Source organism: Scyliorhinus torazame, chromosome 1, assembly GCF_047496885.1.
Source record: "Scyliorhinus torazame isolate Kashiwa2021f chromosome 1, sScyTor2.1, whole genome shotgun sequence".
Classification (NCBI taxonomy): Eukaryota; Metazoa; Chordata; class Chondrichthyes; order Carcharhiniformes; family Scyliorhinidae; genus Scyliorhinus; species Scyliorhinus torazame.
Genome location: NC_092707.1, coordinates 134,927,805 through 134,948,703, shown reverse-complemented (window position 1 = coordinate 134,948,703; position 20,899 = coordinate 134,927,805). Strand labels below are relative to the sequence as shown.

The 20,899-nt window shown below is 47.7% G+C and overlaps 1 protein-coding gene across 1 annotated transcript in view; it reads right to left on the bottom strand.

Moving 5' to 3' along the window:
* Positions 1-20,899, bottom strand: part of LOC140417302 (receptor-type tyrosine-protein phosphatase U-like) — a 1,277,635-nt gene that overhangs the window by 191,200 nt on the left and 1,065,536 nt on the right. The window contains exon 24 of the mRNA XM_072501194.1: positions 14,936-15,090. Within this exon, the coding sequence (XP_072357295.1) occupies positions 14,936-15,090 (155 nt within the window). The remainder of the gene's footprint in view (positions 1-14,935; positions 15,091-20,899) is intronic.

Sequence of the window (20,899 nt, the reverse complement as noted above, 5' to 3'; positions counted from 1 at the left end):
CAGCAGGCAAAATCAAAAGACAGACAGTGCTTCTCACTCAGGCTTTGAGATAACAGCAGCAGCCTGTAGTGTAATCGGATACCTTTCCTTTGATTCAGTGAACACCAGCAAAGTTACGTTTTGAATTAATTAAAGGAAACCAGTGGGTTTCTCCACCTCTTTGATAAAAGTTATTATTTTCGAAAGCAATTGATTGAAATTGCCAGAATCTTAAGTTTTACTTACTTGAAATAATGTTTATCTCATTTTATCAGGAGATTAATAGAAACTTAAAGGAGGTCACGGACAGCATTAAAAAAAAAGTGTATATCTGGAGATGATAGTTGATTTTGCCAACACTTATGTGAATGTAAAAGGAAAAAAAAACTTGTTAAAAGAAAAATTGTTAAGATAAAGAAATAATTAAGTTGTAAATGTAATACAAGTTTGTGTTAAGCAAATTGTAAATTTGGTTCTGAGTTGAGATCAGAGCTAAGCTTGCAAGTTGCAGTAATTCAATTTGAATTTTCAAACATTTTTAAGTTTAAAAAAAAAAAAGCGTAAGTAGAGACAGGAAAGACACGGGTCAAACAAGAGATGAGCTACGTAGTTCAATGGCTGGCCTTGAATTGACAGAAAAAGAAAAATTCAATAATTTGGAAAAGTCAGTAAAAGTTCCGTCCGCACCCGTAGCATGGTCTGCGCTCATTCCAGAACCACCAGAGTACAATAATATATACCCAGTCATTGCTCCCCAGATTCCAAATATGCCAGAAACTCAAGCCCTTTTGGGTGATAGTGTGGGTCCTGATTGACCAACTTCACGACCAGAAGAGCAAAAGGAACTCTGTCCCACAAGCCCAGTTAGCTCTAGGACAAGATCTCGGACAGCGAGAGAGGGGCTTGCCCCTCACCAGAAACAATTAAGCATATCACCTAAGTCTCTCCAAACTAAGGAGAAACCACAAGATTCGGGAACAAAGGAAGCTGAAACAACTTCTTTTGAAGAGAAAGAACTCCCCCTAGTGACAGGGAGAGACGTTGAAGTCTTGGAACAACCAGGGGAAATAGCTAGAGTGCCCCCTGGTGACATTCGGAGACAGTTACCGATTAGGAAGATGCGAAACCCCGACGCAGTGACTGCGGGAGCGAACCCCACGATAGACATTTACTTCCCATGGACACCCAGTGAGATGATGGCTATTATGTCTACAATCCCAGATAGAAAAAATCTCCTGCTGCCTTCATGGATTCCTTGAGGACTACCATCTCAATTTATCAAGCTGATTTAAGGGACCTCTGGGCCCTAGTCCAGCAGATTTTAACCCCAGCAGAGTACCGCAATTATCTTAACCACCTGAATTATGCAAGTCATGCCGCACTTCAGCAGGCCTATGCGTTAGACGACGATAGAAGGACACAGATCCTGAATGCGTTGAATAGCACATTTCAAAGGCCCATCAATCTTTCTGTTATCTTAGACCTAAAACCTAAGAAGACTGAAGAGCCAGAGGAATTTCTGGAGCATTTTAATGAAATCTACCGTGGGCAGTCAGGCGACTTGCTGTATCAAAATGGTCAGAATTCCCCTCAATATTGTGCTATGTTAATGCATTGCCTACCACCTTCTGTGGTTACTGCTGTGAAATGTAATAACATGAATTGGACAGAGAACGACCCTTCCCAGATGGCAAGGGCAGTCAGATTTTATTGGAAGGAGGGTGTAGGCCAAGAAGGAGGCTCAGTTACAAAGGTTAAGACTGAGTATGTAATGAAAAAGGATGATTGGCGATCCCAACAAGCGGCAGAAATGGTAGTTTATCAGCAGGAGCCCCAATATTGTGACTTTGGGTGGGTGGATCAGCGAGGAGGAGGATACCAAACCCACCCAAAGGGACCCTCACCCCCTTTTTATGGCCCACCGAACGCATCGACAGCTTTACAACCGCAGCCCCCTCTGAGGGGCCATTGGTCTACTGGGAGAAGAGGACGAGGCAGATATAGAGGGAGCAATGCATGTTTTAATTGCGGCCGTGCAGATCACTGGCAACAGGAATGCCCCTTTAAAAGACAGGACAGGTGTGTGAGTATCCTATTTCTGAACCTGTGACAGTCACTTACGAGAATAAGTCTGCAGAGCATCAGTTTGTAGTGACTACTGGATTGGACTGTAACTTGTTGGCCCGAGATTTACTGTGTATCTTCCAGCTACAGCTAGAATGCGGAGATGAGGGGGTAACGGTTACATAATGGAGGATGAGACAACAGTGCTATATTTCTATCACCCCCCCAGTGGTGGACGTTAGACGTTGAACAGTCACTGCATCACGTTACCCTGGCCGATGATGAACTGGACAAAACAGGGAGTTGGAGGACAAATACCGGCCATTACTTGAGACCGAATGGCCAGTCAAGGTTACAGCCACAGTCACGGGAAAAGAAGGTACAGCCGATTTTGTTACAATATCACCACATTTATGGCCACAGTCAGCTTCGGTAAGCCCTCATATTACACGTCAGGTCCACGACCAGTACCATGCCAGGGATATGGGGCGAATGGTCAGGAGGGCAGTGGATCATTCGGATCCAACAGAGTACGCACTTCAAGTCATGCCGGACGGCACTACCATAAAAAATTTTGAGGTCCCTGAAACAATTAACACTCGACTGCAGCATCACAGGGGACATGATGTGTTGGAATATGTCAATCCACAGGTCTGGGCGGAATACCCATCACAAGTGGGAAAGACAAATGTTACACCTATTAAGGTGATGATTAAGGATCATGTAAAGCTACCTTCCATTCGACAATACCCCTTGAAATCTCAAGCTGCTCCATCAATAGATAAATTAATTCAAGAGCTGTTGAAACAGGGTATTTTGGTCCCTTGCCAATCAGAATGTAACACCCCCATACTTGCTGTGCCTAAACCAGCCAAACCAGACCAGTACCGATTAGTACAGGATTTACGTTCACTCAATGCCATCGAATAGCCGTTACATGCTCTCACCCTCCAACAGGATATTACGGTGTATAGCTCCCACTCGGTCATCGCACTACTGAGGCAACTGCAGACTCAGCATCATACCGCAGCTCGTCAGAATAGGTATGAGATATACCTTTTGAACAATCCACGTCTGACATTTAACCACTGTACCACTATCAATCCAGCCTGTTTTCTTAGTGGTCCCCCTGTCCATGAAGACGCACCTGGCCACGACTGTTTAGCCTTGATTCAGGAAACTACCACAATAAGGGGCGATTTGAGTGACATTTCGTCAGAACAACCTGACATGATTATGTGTGGTCAAATATCCCACCGGGGTTTAGTTAATGACCTACTGCAGGCCCTCCTTATGCCCACGCAGATTTCCATTATTAAATGCGCTGCCCACACGAATGGTACAACCCCAGTTGACGTTGGTAATGAACGAGCAGATTGTGCAGCACGAACAGCCGCGCAAATTCAGCAAGTGATGGTGCCTAAGATGTTAAGTCAGACTAAACGATCTACTATAAATATGTCTGCTTCTGACAAGTCAATGCCAACCATCCAAGACGTCATAAGGTTACAGGAGGACGCTCCTGAGAGTGATAAACAAATGTGGAAACGGTTAGGTTGTACATATGATTCTGTTTCCTCTTTATGGACCACACCTGCACATCAGACTTGTATGTCTGATGTGCTGGCTTTATGGGTCATTGAATGTGTACACTTTGCAACTCATTGTGGGGCTCGAGGGACTAGTGATTTGTTGCTGGACACTTGGTGGCACCCTAAAATGCAGGGGTTGGCCCAAAGTATCAGTAATCGGTGTTTGATTTGTCAGCAATATAACACCGGAAAAGGTATCCCTTGTGGGATGGGGCAAACCCCGTTGCCCAGTGGTCCCTTTGAGACGCTCCAAATGGATTACATTGAGTTGGAAAGGTGTCAATGTTATGTTTTGGTCATTGTGGATGTGTTCAGCAGATGGGTCGAGGCGTATCCGACTATCGATAATAAAGCTGCTACTGTGGTTAAAGTCTTGATGCGGGAAATCATTCCCCATGCTATTTTACAGGTGTGGAGCATGATGGAGTGGCTACGCATCGTCTGTATGATATTTGGCCTCACTCCGCTTGGCGTGTTATTGGCGATGGACATGGAAAAGGGGAATATTATGTATCTGTGTAGCCCCAACCAATCTACAAGGTTACATCACCTCTGCAAAGGTGATGTTCTTCGCTGCCCCCATATACGAGGACATGGTATCGACTCATGGAAGGTCATCAAAGTTAAGGAGAATGCAGGAGTCATGAAGCAGTTGCACCGGTCCCGGCAATGGGAAGGGAACATTATATGGACATTGCCTTGTTTTTGGAATACATGTAAATTCGATTTTGGATGTGTTAAGAGTGGTGCAATAAAGGTAAAATCAGGCTGTCAGAAGAGCGTAGGAAGAGGCTATGAGGAAGTGAAAGGGACTAGAGAGAGGACGGGGCGTATGAGAAGGGAAGTACAGCTAGAACATAGGTTACCGGGAGATACACTTAAGTTAGTTAAAGGCCAAACTGAGGAAAACCCGGGTAGTAAACCTTGGGAGCCCTTGGGGCAATAACCAAGGAGTTGTCTCAGCTACGGTTGTTTGCAATGCAGAACCGGTATGCTCTTGACTACCTTCTGGCCTGTGAGGGTGGGGTATGCGCCATAGTGCAGGGCAAGTGTATCATGGGAGTTCAAGACTTGACCGCTAACATCACTAAATTTATGGATCACATACGGGATCACTTGGACGGGATGCAGGATCCTGGCTCTTGGGGTAACTGGGGATTTGGAGGTTGGAAGGACTGGTTGATAAATATGGCCATGTATCTAGTGGTAGCTATCGGCTGCATCTTTGTGGGCCTGGCCATCCTTAAATGTGTGATGGGTAGAATGCGGGGTGCACTGGATCAGATCAAAGCCCCCAAAAAATGTAACTGTTAAAATCCATGAGGGTGAAGCAGATGAGGGGGGGCTAAGACAGGAATTGGAAATGCAGTGACGGATCTTTTTAGATGGGGAACCGTAGCTATGGATTGGATAGTCCGGTTATCATGGAATGATAAAAGGAGGGAATGACGAATGTGATATAAAATAGTTACTTTAGAGATATTAGTTAATGTAATGTAGAAATAAGCCACTTTGATTCTGGCAAATAGAGACAAAGGATCTTAGACCGCATGGAAAAAAGCAGGAAGAGGTGTGTCTATGAGAGTGATGCTGAATTGATAGGGGCCGGAGAAAGGGATTGGAAGTGAGCCAATCAGAATAGATCAAACAGGTCAGGAGGGACATAGGGTGACCTATGGGTGTCGAGTATGTGAAACTTGATGCCATTTGAATGTATCAGTACTGATCTCTTTGTCTGGGACATTCACTTAGTCCCGGAGCTGCAGAGAGCAACATGTTATCTGGATCACTGTGGACTAAGTTTAGCTTGCAAGCTGAATAAAATAACTAATGTTATACGTGCAAATCCATCTCGACTTTTATTGAGGCCAGACTGATGGATAAAGAAATTTGGGATTCAACAGATTCAGTGGGCCTTATCAAATTTAAAGAAAATTGAGTGAGGTAAATTATTTGATACGAATGCCAGACAGAAGCAAAACTCACAGAGTGTGCCATGTTAATATGCTCAAAAGGTACTTTTATAGAAAAGGAAAGGAGGACATATTAGTCATTGTAACTCAGGGTAAAGAGATAAATCCAGATGACTCTGAATTTTACATGCCTCAACTTAAATTGGATAATGCAGAAGTATTAAAAGATTGGGATAAATTATTGAAGAGGAAAATCAAAATGACCAAAAGAGTTATTACAGTCACAGATTGCTGTCTGTGGGAACAAAGAACAAAGAACAAAGAACATTACAGCACAGGAACAGGCCCTTCGGCCCTCCCAGCCTGTGCCGATCCAAATCCTTTATCTAAACCTGTCTTCTATTTTCCAAGGATCTACTTCCCTCTGTTCCCCGCCCATTCATACATCTGTCTAGATGCATCTTAAATGATGCTATCGTGCCCGCCTCTACCACCTCCGCTGGCAAAGCGTTCCAGGCACTCACCACCCTCTGCGTAAAAACCTTTCCATGCACATCTCCCTTAAACATTCCCCCTCTCACCTTGAAATTGTGACCCCTTGTAAGTGACCACCCCACTCTTGGAAAAAGCTTGTTGCTATCCACCCTGTCCATACCTCTCATAATTTTGTAGACTTCAATCAAGTCCCCCCTCAACCTCCGTCTTTCCAACGAAAACAATCCTAATCTACTCAACCTTTCTTCATAGCTAGCACCCTCCATACCAGGCAACATCCATATGAACCTCCTCTGCACCCTCTCTAAAGCATCCACATCCTTCTGGTAATGTGGCGACCAGAACTGCACGCAGTATTCCAAATGTGGCCTAACCAAAGTCCTATACAACTGTAACATGACCTGGCGACTCTTGTACTCAATACCCCGTCCGATGAAGGCAAGCATGCTGTATGCCTTCTTGACCACTCTATCGACCTGCATTGCCATCTTCAGGGTACAATGGACCTGAACTCCCAGATCTCTCTGCACATCAATTTTCCCCAGGACTCTTCCATTGACCGCTCTTGAATTAGATCTTCCAAAATGCATCACCTCGCATTTGCCTGGATTGAACTCCATCTGCCATTTCTCTGCCCAACTCTCCAATCTATCTATATTTTGCTGTATTCTCTGACAGTCCTTCTCGCTATCTGCAACTCCACCAATCTTAGTATCATCTGCAAACTTGCTAATCAGACCACCTATACCTTCGTCCAGATCATTTATGTATATCACAAACAACAGTGGTCTGAGCACGGATCACTGTGGAACACCACTAGTCACCGTTCTCCATTTTGAGACACTCCCTTCCACCACTACTCTCTGTCTCCTGTTGCCCAGCCAGTTCTTTATTCATCTAGCTAGTACACCCTGAACCCCAAATGACTTCACTTTTTCCATCAACCTGCTATGGGAAACTTTATCAAACGCCTTACTGAAGTCCATGTTTATGACATCTACAGTCCTTCCCTCATCAATTAACTTTGTCACTTCCTCAAAGAATTCTATTAGGTTTGTAAGTCATGATCTTCCTTGCACAAAACCATGCTGCCTATCACTGATAAGTCTATTTTCTTCCAAATGTGAATAGATGCTATCCCTCAGTATCTTCTACAACAGTTTGCCTACCACTGACATCAAGCTCACAGGTCTATAATTCCCTGGATTATCCCTGCTACCCTTCTTAAACAAAGGGACAACATTAGCAATTCTCCAGTCCTCCGGGGCCTCACCCATGCTCAAAGATGCTGCAAAGATATCTGTTAAGGCCCCAGCTATTTCGTCCCTCGCTTCCCTCAGTAACCTGGGATAGATCCCATCCGGACCTGGGGACTTGTCCACCTTAATGCCTTTTAGAATACCCAAAACTTCACCCTTTCTTATGCCGACTTGACCTAGAGTATTTAAACATCCATCCCTAGCCTCAACATCCGTCATGTCCCTCTCCTTGGTGAATACCGATGCAAAGTACTCATTAAGAATCTCACCCATTTCCTCTGACTCCACGCATAAATTCCCTCTTTTGTCTTTGAGTGGACCAATCCTTTCTCTAGTTACCCTCTTGCTCCTTATATACGAATAAAAGGCTTTGGGATTTTCCTTAACCCTGTTAGCCAAAGATAGTTCATGACCCCTTTTAGCCCTCTTTATTGGTCGTTTGAGATTTGTCCTACTTTCCTGATATACCTCCAAAGCTTAATCAGTTTTAAATCGCCTAGATCTTCTGTACGCTTCCTTTTTCATCTTAGCTAGTCTCACAATTCCACCCGTCATCCATGGTTCCCTAATCTTGCCATTTCTATCCCTCATTTACACAGGGACATGTCTGTCCTGCACTCTAATCAACCTGTCCTTAAAAGACTCCCACATTTCAAATGCGGATTTACCCTTAAACAGCTGCTCCCAAACCACATTCCCTAGCTCCTGCCGAATTTTGTTATACTTGGCCTTTCCCCAATTTAGCACTCTTCCTTTAGGACATCTCTCGTCTTTGTCCATGAGTATTCTAAAACTTACGGAATTGTGATCGCTATTCCCAAAGTAATCACCGACTGAAACTTCAACCATCTGGCCGGGATCATTCCCCAATACCAGGTCCAGTATGGCCCCTTCCCGAGTTGGACTATTTACATACTGCTCTAAAAAAACTCTCCTGGATGCTCCTTACAAATTCGGCTCCATCTACGCCTCCAACACTACATGAGTCTCATTCAATGTTGGGGAAGTTAAAATCTCCCATCACGACTACCCTATTGCTCCTACATTTTTCTATAATCTGTCTACATATTTGTACCTCTACTTCACGCTCGCTTTTGGGAGGCCTGTAGTAAAGTCCCAACAATGTTACTGCCCCCTTCCTATTTCTTAGCTCTACCCATAGTGCCTCAGTGCTCAAATCCTCCACCATGCCCTCCTTAATCACAGCTGTGATATCATCTCTGACCAGTAATGCAACTCCTCCACCCCTTTTACCTCCCTCTCTATCCCTCCTGAAGCATCTATACCCTGGGATATTTAGTTGCCAGTCTTGCCCTTCCCTCAACCAAGTCTCAGTAATACCAATAACATCATATTCCCAGGTACTAATCCAAGCCCTACGTTCATCTGCCTTACCTGCTACACTTCTCGCATTGAAATAAATGCACCTCAGACTACCTGTCCCTTTGCGTTCATCATCTTTTCCCTGTCTACTCTTCCCCTTAGTCACATTGAGTTTATTATCTAGTACCTTACTGGCTTTAGTTGCTGCCTCTTTACTGACCTCTAACTTCCCAATCTGGTTCCCATCCCCCTGCCATATTAGTTTAAAACCTCCCCAATAAATTGGGAAATATGAAAGTAATTATTCGTGATGTAGATGGAGGAAATGCTATTCCCATTAAACAACATCTATACAACCTCAATACTTTAAAGTTAGCACAGGTACAAAAGAAGATTGACAACATGCTTAAGGATACCATCGAAGTGAGTTGAAATGATTAGAGCTCACTGATTGTCATGGTACCAAAACCAGATGGTACACAACAAATGTATGTGGACTATAGAATGGTCAATGCAGTTACAAAGTCAGATTTGTACCCTATTCCTCATTTGAAAGACTTTGTCGTAAAGATAGGACAAGCACATTTTATTACCAAACTTATTGATAATCATTATTGTCACAAGTAGGCTTAAATTAACACTGCAATGAAGTTACTGTGAAAAGCATATTGGCAAGTACCTTTATCAGACAGGTTGAAGGAAGTTTTGGCTTTTGTGACACCAAATGGTCAGTGTCAGTTTAAGGTCATGCTATTTGGAATGAAGAATGCAGCAGCAACATTCCAAAGATTAACTAACAATGTCATCTCAGGTCTAAACAATTGTGCAGTACTCATTAATGATTTATCGGTGTTCAGTGAAACATGGAAGGAGCATTTGGAACATTAAAATAAATTATTTGATGAGTTAAAGGAAGCTGGATTGGTGGTAAATTTGGCTAAGAGTGAATTTGCAAAAGCTCTTGTCACCTTCTTACAATTGCACATGGTCAGATGGCTCCATGAAATGTGGAGAAAAAAGCCATTGGAGTATTTCCGATACCATTGTCTAGGAGAGACGGTCTGAGATTTCTGGGAATGAGTGGTTTCTATCAGAAATTCCTGCCAAATTCCAGCAATGTGATTGCTCCACTGACTGAACTTCAAAAACAAACATAAAATAATTCAGTAAATGTCAGAATGTCAGGAGGCATTCAGTAATCTGAAGACTGTTTTAATTACCGCACCAGTGTTGATGATACCTAACTATGCCAAGCCATTTAAGGTGTCAATTAATGCAAGTGATATTGGTGTTGAACTGGTGCAGGAAGACGACGAAGCAACTGAAAGACCAATTGGGTATTTTTCCAGAAAACCCAACATTCACCTAAAGAAATATTCAACCATCGAGAAGGAGATATTGAGTTTGGGCTTGGCGTTACAATATTTGAACATTTATATCAGTAATAATTTATCTGACACAATTGTATATACAGACTATAATCCATTAAAATCCTTGGACATATTTAAAACTCAAAATGCAAGACTATTCAGATGGAGTTCATTATTACAACCATTTCATTTACGAATTCTCCATGTGGCAGGAAGAGAAAATGCAATTGCTGATGCTTAATCATGACTGTAATGTGTGAGAAGACTAAAATGGACAAACATCCATATTCATGTGGATGACTGCCTGTTTAAAAATGTAAAATGAAATATTTTATAGAGTACAAGTTGCATGTAATCTTAAGAAATGTTTAACGTTAAAAGTGTTTTAGAAAATGAAGTCTGTTTGCTTTGCAGGTTCATTTTTTTAAGGGGAGAGGTGTGACAAATTGAGGATTTTAGGAATAGTATTCTAAATATTGGGACAATTTAATGGTTCTAAACCTAAGGTTATAACTGTTTGACTGCAGTGGTCATGTTTTTAAAAATTGATTTTGTTTTGTAAAAGGCCTGGGAGCTTCTAGGAGGCAGAAGGTGAAATTGAACAAAGGAATATGGGTTTTCAGACTGGACAAATACACTGTGGTTTGAAAGGGGAAAGTCCCTGGGAATTAAATGTACTTTTAGTCTGTAGAGGTAGTTTGTTTTTCATTTTGGGAGATGAGGTCATTGCTGGGTGGAGCCAAGTGATACACAGGGCTTCAGATTTTCGGCGGGAGCAGTGGCTAGGGGTCTGTCGGGAAGGTAAGTTTACCTCTTTAAAAACTTACCTTCAGAGCTGCAGGAAGTCGGCCGTGGGGATTTTTGGGAAGATTTGTTAGTACCTGCATATAAGTTGGCCAGTTGCTAAACCCGAGACACTACACTTGTAGTGTCCCCCACCCTTCCACCTCCTCTAACCTAAGGGGTTGAGTGAATATCAGGTAAGCTCTTCCTTTCTTTTTCTTGTTTTATCTAGAGGGGATGGCAGGGAAGGCAGTGCAATGTTCCTCCTGCAGAATGTTTGAGATGAGGGACGCCATCAGTGTCCCTGCTGATTTTACATGTGGGAAGTGCACCCATCTCCAGCTCCTCAGAAACCGTGTTAGGAACTGGAGCTGGAGCTGGATGAACTTCAGATCATTCGGGAGGCAGAGGTGGTCATAGACAGAAGCTTCAGGGATGTAGTTACTCCGAAGACTAAAGATGGATGGGTGATGGTGAGAGGGGCTGGAAGGAAGCAGTCAGTACAGGGATCCCCTGTGGGCATTCCCCTTAGTAACAAGTATACCGCCTTGGGTACTGTTGGGAGGGGGGACTTACCAGGGGTAAGCCATGGGGTGCAGGTCTCTGGCACAGAGTCTGTCTCTGTTGCTCAGAAGGGAAGGGGGGAGAGGAGTAGAGCATTAGTCATTGGAGACTCCATAGTTAGGGGGATAGATAGGAGATTCTGTGGGAACGAGAGAGACTCGCGGTTGGTGTGTTGCCTCCCAGGTGCCAGGGTCCGCGATGTCTCGGATCGTGTTTTCGGGATCCTTAAGGGGGAGGGGGAGCAGCCCCAAGTTGTGGTCCACATAGGCACCAACGACATAGGTAGGAAAAGGGATAGGGATGTAAGGCAGGAATTTAGGGAGCTAGGGTGGAAACTTAGACCTAGAACAAACAGAGTTATTATCTCTGGGTTGTTACCCGTGCCACGTGCTAGTGAGACGAGGAATAGGTAGAGAGAGCAGTTGAACATGTGGCTACAAGGATGGTGCAGGAGGGAGGGTTTCAGATACCTGGATAATTGGGGTTCATTCTGGCGTAGGTGGGACCTCTAGAAACGGGATTGTGTACACCTGGACCGGAAGGGTACCAATATCCTGGGGGGGAAATTTGCTAATGCTCTTCGGGAGAGTTTAAACTAGTTCAGCAGGGGGTTGGGAACCTGAATTGTAGCTCCAGTATACAGGAGGTTGAGAGTAGTGAGGTCATGAGTAAGGTTTCAAAGTTGCAGGAATGTATCGGCAGGCAGGAAGGTGGTTTAAAGTGTGTCTACTTCAATGCCACGAGCATCCAGAATAAGGTGGGTGAACTTGCGGCATGGGTTGGTACCTGGGACTTCAATGTTGTGGCCATTTTGGAGACATGGATAGAGCAGGGACAGGAATGGTTGTCGGCGTTTAGATATTTCAGTAAGCTCAGGGAAGGTGGTAAAAGAGGGGGAGGGTTGGCATTGTTAGTCAAGGACAGTATTACGGTGGCAGAAAGGACGTTTGATGAGGAGTCGTCTACTGAGGTAGTATGGGCTGAGGTTAGAAACAGGAAAGGAGAGGTCACCCTGTTAGGAGTTTCCTATAAGCCTCCGAAAAGTTCCAGAGATGTAGAGGAAAGGATTGCAAAGATGATTCTGGATAGGAGCGAAAGTAACAGGGTAGTTGTTATGGGGGACTTTAACTTTCCAAATATTGACTGGAAATGCTATAGTTCGAGCACTTTAGAAGGGTCCGTTTTAGTCCAATGTGTGCAGGAGGGTTTCCTGACACAGTGGGCGTCATTCTCCGACTCCCCGCCGGGTCGGAGAATGGCTGTTGGCCGCCGTGAATTCCGCCCCCGCCGAAGTCTCCGGTACCGGAGATTGGGCGGGGGCGGGAATCGGGCCGCGCCGGTTGGCGGGACCCCCCGCTGGATTCTCCGGCCCGGATGGGCCGAAGTCCCGCCCAGAAATTGCCTGTCCCGCCGGCGTAAATCAAACCTGGTATTTACCGGCGAGACCAGGCGGCGTGGGCAGGCTCCGGGGTCCTGGGGAGGGGGGGTGCGGGGCGATCTGACCCTGGGGTGTGCCCCCACGGTGGCCTGGCCCGCGATCGGGGCCACCCGATCCGCGGGCGGGCCTGTGCCGTGGGGGCATTCTTTCCCTTCCGCCTCCGCCACGGCCTCCACCATGGCGGAGGCGGAAGAGACTCTCCCCACTGCGCATGCGCGGGAAACTGACAGCGGCCGCTGACGCTCCCGCGCATGCGCCGGGAAACTGACAGCGGCCGCTGACGCTCCCGCGCATGCGCCGCATTTCCGCGCCAGCTGGCGGGGCAACAAACGCCATTTCCGCCAGCTGGCGGGGCAGAAATCCCTCCAGCGTCGGCCTAGCCCCTCAATGTTGGGGCTAGGCCACCAAAGATGCGGAGCATTCCGCACCTTTGTGCCGGCGCGATGCCCGTCTGATTGGCGCCGTCTTTGGCGCCAGTCGGCGGACATCCCGCCGTTGGGGGAGAATTTCGCCCAGTATGTCGATAGGCCAATGAGAGGCGAGGCCATATTGGATTTGGTACTGGGAAATGAACCAGGACAGGTGTTAGATTTGAAGGTAGGTGAGCACTTTGGTGATAGTGACCACAATTCTGTTACGTTTACTTTAGTGATGGAAAGGGATAGGTATATACCGCAGGGCAAGAGCTATATCTGGGGGAAAGGCAATTACGATGCGATGAGGCAAGACTTAGGATGCATCGGATGGGGAGGGAAACTGCAGGGGATGGGCAGAATGGAAATGTGGAGCTTGTTCAAGGAACAGCTACTGCATGTCCTTGATAAGTATGTACCTGTCAGGCAGGGTGGAAGTGTTCGAGCGAGGGAACCATGGTTTACTAAAGTAGTTGAATCACTTGTCAAGAGGATGAAGGAGGCTTATGTAAAGATGAGACGTGAAGGTTCAGTTAGGGCGCTCGAGAGTTACAAGTTAGCAAGGAAGGACCTAAAGAGAGAGCTAAGAAGAGCCAGGAGGGGACATGAAAAGTCTTTGGCAGGTAGGATCAAAGATAACCCTAAAGCTTTCTATAGATATGTCAGGAATAAAAGAATGACTAGGATAAGAGTAGGGCCAGTCAAGGACAGTAGTGGGAAGTTGTGAGTGGAGTCCGAGGAGATAGGAGAGGTGCTAAATGCATATTTTTTGTCAGTATTCACACAGGAAAAAGACAATGTTGTCGAGGAGAACACAGAGATACAGGCTACTAAACTAGAAGGGCTTGAAGTTCATAAGGAGGAGGTGCTAGCAATTCTGGAAAGTGTGAAAATAGATAAGTCCCCTGGGCCGGATGGGTTTTATCCTAGGATTCTCTGGGAAGCTAGGGAGGAGATTGCTGAGAAGACTGGAGGATAGCAAATGTTGTTCCCTTGTTCAAGAAGGGGACTAGAGACAACCCCGGTAACTATAGACCAGTGAGCCTTACTTCTGTTGTGGGCAAAGTCTTGGAAAGGTTTATAAGAGATAGGATGCATAATCATCTGGAAAGGTATCATTTGATTAGACATAGTCAACACGGTTTTGTGAAGGGTAGGTTGTGCCTCATAAACCTTATTGAGTTCTTTGAGAAGGTGACCAAACAGGTGGACGAGGGTAAAGCAATTGATGTGGTGTATACGGATTTCAGTAAAACGTTAGGTAAGGTTCCCCACGGTAGGCTATTGCAGAAAATACATGGTATTCAGGGTGATTTAGCAGTTTGGATCAGAAATTGGCTAGCTGGAAGAAGGCAAAGGGTGGTGCTTTCTCCTTTGATGGGGAGAGCTGACTGGTGGTGGCTTAACCTGAGGATCACCACACCTCAGGTGAGGGGCAAGGTTGAGAAAGTGGGGTTACCTCAGCCAGTACATGAATTGAACCCGTACTGCTGGCTTTGCTCTGTATCACAAACCAGCTGTCTAGCCAAGTGAGCTAAACTGACCCAGCATCAATACACATTGGGCAATACACTTAATGATAAATCAGTGAGAGTTCACATTTTACACTTAGGCCTGAAACCCTTTCCTTTTAGACACTTTGAAAATGGTTCACTTCATACAGCAGTTCACTCTTTCTTTAATACAAAAACCACTACATGAAGCTGTTACTTGGTTCATTTGGTCTTCTGTGGCTCACTAACCTGCAATGAATGATCATTGGTCCCAAGGCAGGAGGTTTAGAAATCTTGACACGTCGATGAAATGCAAGGAAACCTGTCGGATGATCGGGGACTCCATGTTCTGGCCATGCTGTGAATTGAAACTGCTGCACTTCATGAATGGCTGAGTAACCTCTCTAGAAGAAAAACAATGAAGCTATAAGTGAGTGCGACTGCAGTATTTATGGCAGAAGAAAGGAAACGCACAAGAGTCAATTCGATCATCAATGCTGGAAGTCAAGGGACAAAGGCCAATGATCTGTGAACAGTTAGAACCAACAGAGAAAGGTTACCAACAAATATTTTAATTTTCTTTAAACATTGATTTGAATTGCAAACAATTATTTTAGCCTAGAAATATGAATATTTATTGAGTTGAAGCTAATTCTGATTCTACAGCTAGAAAATGGAGTCTTGCTAGAAAATGGGGAGCAGACTTGAATTGAAAGATTTGGAAGTTAGCAAATCTTGCACCTTTTAGGTTGAATTTTATTGTTTTTTATCATCAATTCTAATAAAGTTATGCCAGAAACAAAATGCACAGGGGTCGTTTTAACTTTGGCTGACAGTGTAGGATGGTAACATTGAACTGAGTACCCATTAAACACCCTGTCCTGAAGTCATTGGTGCTGTGCAGACAATCTACAGCAGTTGCATTCATAGTAGCATTGGTAGAGGGAGGAATGATTATTGAACACTGGAAGGAATGCTTGAGCTTTTTCAAACAAAACCTGGGTCTTTTGCACCATGACAGTATCGTTAGGAATGACCACAGTACAGTCCTTGTGGAGCCAAAATTGAGGATACCCTGCATCATGTTGTGTGACACGACCACCGTGCTAAATGTAGACTTCAAACAAATTTAGCAACTCAAGACTGGCCATCCATGAGGTTCTGTGGGCCATCAGCAGGAGCAGAAATGTACTCAACCACAATCTGTAACCTCATGGCCCGGCACTGCCCCCACTCTACCATTACCAACAAGCTATGAAATCAACCTTGGTTCAATGAAGAGTGCAAGAGGGCATGCCAGGAGCAACACTGGGCATACCTAAAAATGAGGTATCATCTTGGGGAAGGTACTACACAGGACTACTTGTGTGCCAAACAGCATAAGCAGTAAGTAATAGACAGAACTAAGTGATCCCACAACCAACAGATCAGATCAAAAGTCTGCAGTCCTGCCGCATCCAGCCGTGAATGGTGCTATATATTTTTTTTTAATTTAAATTCCAACAGGCAGACAGAACTTGAGCGTAATGTCTCGTTTGAAAGACTGTTCTCAGTACTGGAAAGTTAGTCTAGATTCTGCTCTCAAGCCTATAGTGCAGAAATGTGCAGAATCTGTGGCGGGATTCTCTGCAATCGGCGCGATGTCCGCCGACTGGCGCCAAAAATGGCGCGAATCAGTCCGGCATCGCGCCGCCCCAAAGGTGCGGAATTCTCCACATCTTGAGGGGCCGAGCCCTCACCTTGAGGGGCTAGGCCCGCGCCGGACTGATTTCCGCCCCGCCAGCTGGCGGGAAAGGCCTTTGGTGCCCCGCCAGCTGGCGCGGAAATGACTTTGCCGTGCGGCGCATGCGCGGGAGCGTCAGCGGCCGCTCACGGCGTCCCCGCGCATGCGCAGTGGAGGGGGTCTCTTCCACCTCCGCCATAGTGGAGACCATGGCGAAGGCGGAAGGAAAAGAGTGCCCCCACGGCACAGGCCCGCCCGCGGATCGGTGGGCCCCGATCGCGGGCCAGGCCACCGTGGGGGCACCCCCCGGGGCCAGATCGCCCCACGCCCCCCCCCCCCGCCCCGCCGGTAAGAGAGATGGTTTGATTCTCGCCGGCGGGACAGGCATTCCAGCAGCGGGACTTCAGCCCAACCCGGGCCGGAGAATCGCCGGGGGGGGCCGCCAAGCGGCGCGGCGCGATTCCCACCCCCTCCGAATATCCGGTGCCGGAGAATTCGGCAACCGGCGAGGGCGGGATTCACGCCAGCCCCCGGCGATTCTCCGACCCGGCGGGGGGTCGGAGAATCCCGCCCCTGATATGTCATACCCTGAGCAGGATTCTCCAAAATTGCGGCTAAGTGCCGATGACGGCGTGGGAACCATGGCGTTTTACGACAGAAAATACGGCGCAACAGCTGCATCAATTCAGCTGCTACTTTCGATGGGCTAGTACCTTCACCACGTAGAACACAATCAAGTCCATGGAAAATGGTGCTGGATTCGGCGGGTCCGTGAATGGTGCACATGAGGATCACACGCCGCAGCCGCACTTAAACAATACTTCCCCCACACACACCTTCCCAACAACAAGATGGCTGGAAGGAGAGCAGCGCCACGGTTCAGGGACGCTGAGATGGACACCCTCAAGGGCGCCGTGGAGGAGAGAAGGATGACCCTATACCCGAGCCTGGGAGGAAGGCCGCCAGGCGCCGCACCTTGGTGCAGGTGGCAGAGGAGGTCAGCGCCATGGGCAATGTCGTCCGGACTGGCATGCAGTGCCTGAAGAAACTCCATGACCTCCTCAGGGCGGCCAGGGTGAGTCAGCTGCTCCATGTCCCTGGCACTAGCCCACCTCCCCCAGACACCCGTAACCCCCACCCTGCCCCACATGCCAGCACCCATGCCAGCCGCCATAGCTGGGTCGCTGGCCATTGAGGCCACCATCCACCCAACCCTTGGGCCGCATGCGTCGGACCGTCTAAAGGTGTCATCGTACGTGTTTCTACCACAGGTGGAGGAGTCCTTCCATGTGCAGGAGCAGGGGGTGGTGCCGGTCATGTGTGCCACCCAGGCCGACAGCGCATGGGTGGCGTCCGCGATGGAGCCATTGGGGGTGACGGTTCCGGCTATGGATCAACACGTGCAAGGCCTGGGCAGTCTGGCCAAAGTCCAGGTCAGGGTTGCTGCCTCACAGGCAGCCATGTGCCAGAGTCACCTGGACATTGCAGCGGCGCTCCTCAGCATGGCCCAGTCACAGCAGGCCATGGATGGGAACGTCGGTGGCATTGTCCAGACGCTGGCTGATGTTGTGCAGACATTGGGCAGGGTGGCCCAGTCACTGGCTGATGTGGCACAGACCCATAGGGTGGTGGCACAATCGCAGCATGATCTGCTGCAGTCCCAGACGTAGGTTGTCCACTTCCAGTGCTCCATTGAGGCGAGCATGCAGACTCTGGTCGAGACTGAGCGGGCCTCCAAGACTGGCAGCGTGGTAGGGGGGACCTCAGGGGAAGGCTCTGCTTGCACCCCCATCCAATGGAGTAGCCCAGTGGCCCTCGGGCCCTCCAAGGGAAGAGGAGCTAATGGGGCCCGTGCTGGTGGCACCCTGTGGTAAACCACTGTGTTCTGATATTAGAGGTTGTACGGTAGAACCTGCACTACAGGTTCACCTGTGGCCCCTGCATGCTAGCTCCACCCAGAAGGCGGGGTATAAATATGCGTGGCCTCCAGCTCGCAGCCATTTCGCCAGCTGCTGTGGGAGGCCACACATCTGATACTAATAAAGCCTCAATTTGGATTCAACTTCGTCTCCAGTCAAATTGATTGTGCCTCACTCCCACAGGAGAGGTGCCGGAACACTGCAGCACCTGGGACTCAACTCCGCCTGTGCCTGGTGTATCTGGTGGGCAGCGGGCAGAAGAGGGCGGAAACATGCCACGAAGGACACCCGAGCAGCGGCTGGGCCCATCCAGGCCAGGTCGCACCAGGAGACACGCGGCAGCGGCGACCCTTGCCGCAGGGCAGGAGTCACAGCAACCACCTCCACTCCTGCTGTAAGATTTGGAGAACCAGCTAGGCATAGTGTAAGGGCCCGTAAGGCCAGAAAGTTAGCCACCAGTTAGGTTGGCACAGCTAGGGGCTAGGCACAGTACATATTTCTGCACAAGAAACACACCAGTTAACACTGTTAAAACCTGACTCAGTGCTCTGTCTGATGGGTGTGGGGCTGGTCCGGGCTGGCTGGTGGGGGGGGGGGGGACAAGTGTAGGCCCTGCAGGAGGACCATGCTCACCCGCCCCCCCCCGCCCCCCCCCCCCCCCCCCACCCCAACGGTGCCCGGGCCATCTCCAGCAGCCCCAGCCCAGGGATTCGACAGGATAGTGTGATGGACTGGCCAGGTCGCATGCAGGGATCACCCAGGTGGAAGGTGCTACTGTGGGCATGAGACAGACATTGTCAAACGATGTGGAGCTCGGAGATCATCGCAGAGCGGTTTGTCATCATCCTCCATCCCATGGACCAGATCCGCTGTTACTGCCAACCCAGGGCCCCCAGCTCGTAGCACCGCAGGTATGGATAACGGAGGGGTGTACAAGCGGGCAGTTTGGCAGTGTGGGAAGTGAGGGGGTGTGGGTCTGGGATGTGGTTTCCCTGCCCCTGGCCAGCAGCCACCCACCGCCCCACTCCCCCTCCCCCCCCACCCCCCCTCCCCTCCCTCTCCACCCCTTCCCTCCGAGTCGCTGACCCTGGAAGCGAGCATAGCATCTCGTACACACTGGCCCTGGTGAGGACGCCATGCGGCCACCCCCTGCCTGCCCAGGCCCATGTCCTGCTCATCTTAAACTAATTTGGCAGGGGAATGGGAACCGGATTTGTAGTTCAGCAACTAAGGTAGCCGATATTCAGGACGCCAAAGCGTGTAATGAGGCAGTGAGGAAGGGAACACTGACAAAGGAGAGTACTTGCAGGCACGGAGATGGGTTGAAGTGTGTATACTTCAACGCAAGAAGCATCAGGAATAAGGTGGGTGAACTTAAGGCATGGATCGGTACTTGGGACTACGATGTGGTGGCCATCACGGAAACTTGGATAGAAGAGGGGCAGAAATGGTTGTTGGAGGTCCCTGGTTATAGATGTTTCAATAAGATTAGGGAGGGGGGTAAAAGAGGTGGGGGAGTGGCATTGTTAATTAAAGATAGTATAACAGCTGCAGAAAGACAGTTCGAGGAGTATCACCCTAATGAGGTAGTATGGGTTGAAGTCAGAAATAGGAAAGGAGCAGTCAACCTGTTAGGAGTTTCCTATAGGCCCCCCAATAGTAGCAGAGATGTGGAGGAACAGATTGGGAAACAGATTTTGGAAAGGTGCAGAAGTCACTGGGTAGTAGTCATGGGTGACTTTAACTTCCCAAATATTGAGTGGAAACTCTTTAGATCAAATAGTTTGGATGGGGTGGTGTTTGTGCAGTGTGTCCAGGAAGCTTTTCTAACACAGTATGTAGATTGTCCGACCAGAGGAGGGACAATATTGGATTTAGTACTTGGTAATGAACCAGGGCAAGTGATAGATTTGTTAGTGGGGGAGCATTTTGGAGATAGTGACCACAATTCTGTGACTTTCACTTTAGTAATGGAGAGGGATAGGTGCGTGCAACAGGGCAAGGTTTACAATTGGGGGAAGGGTAAATACAATGTTGTCAGACAAGAATCGAAGTGCATAAGTTGGGAACATAGGCTGTCAGGGAAGGACACAAGTGAAATGTGGAACTTGTTCAAGGAACAGGTACTACGTGTCCTTGATGTGTATGTCCCTGTCAGGCAGGGAAGAGATGGTCGAGTGAGGGAACCATGGTTGACAAGAGAGGTTGAATGTCTTGTTAAGAGGAAAAAGGAGACTTATGTAAGGCTGAGGAAACAAGGTTCAGACAGGGCATTGGAGGGATACAAGATAGCCAGGAGGGAACTGAAGAAAGGGATTAGGAGAGCTAAGAGAAGGCATGAACAATCTTTGGCGGGTAGGATCAAGGAAAACCCCAAGGCCTTTTACACATATGTGAGAAATATGAGAATGACTAGAGCGAGAGTAGGTCCGATCTAGGACAGTAGCGGGAGATTGTGTATTGAGTCTGAAGAGATAGGAGAGGTCTTGAACGAGTACTTTTCTTCTGTATTTACAAATGAGAGGGGCGATATTGTTGGAGAGGACAGTGTGAAACAGACTGGTAAGCTCG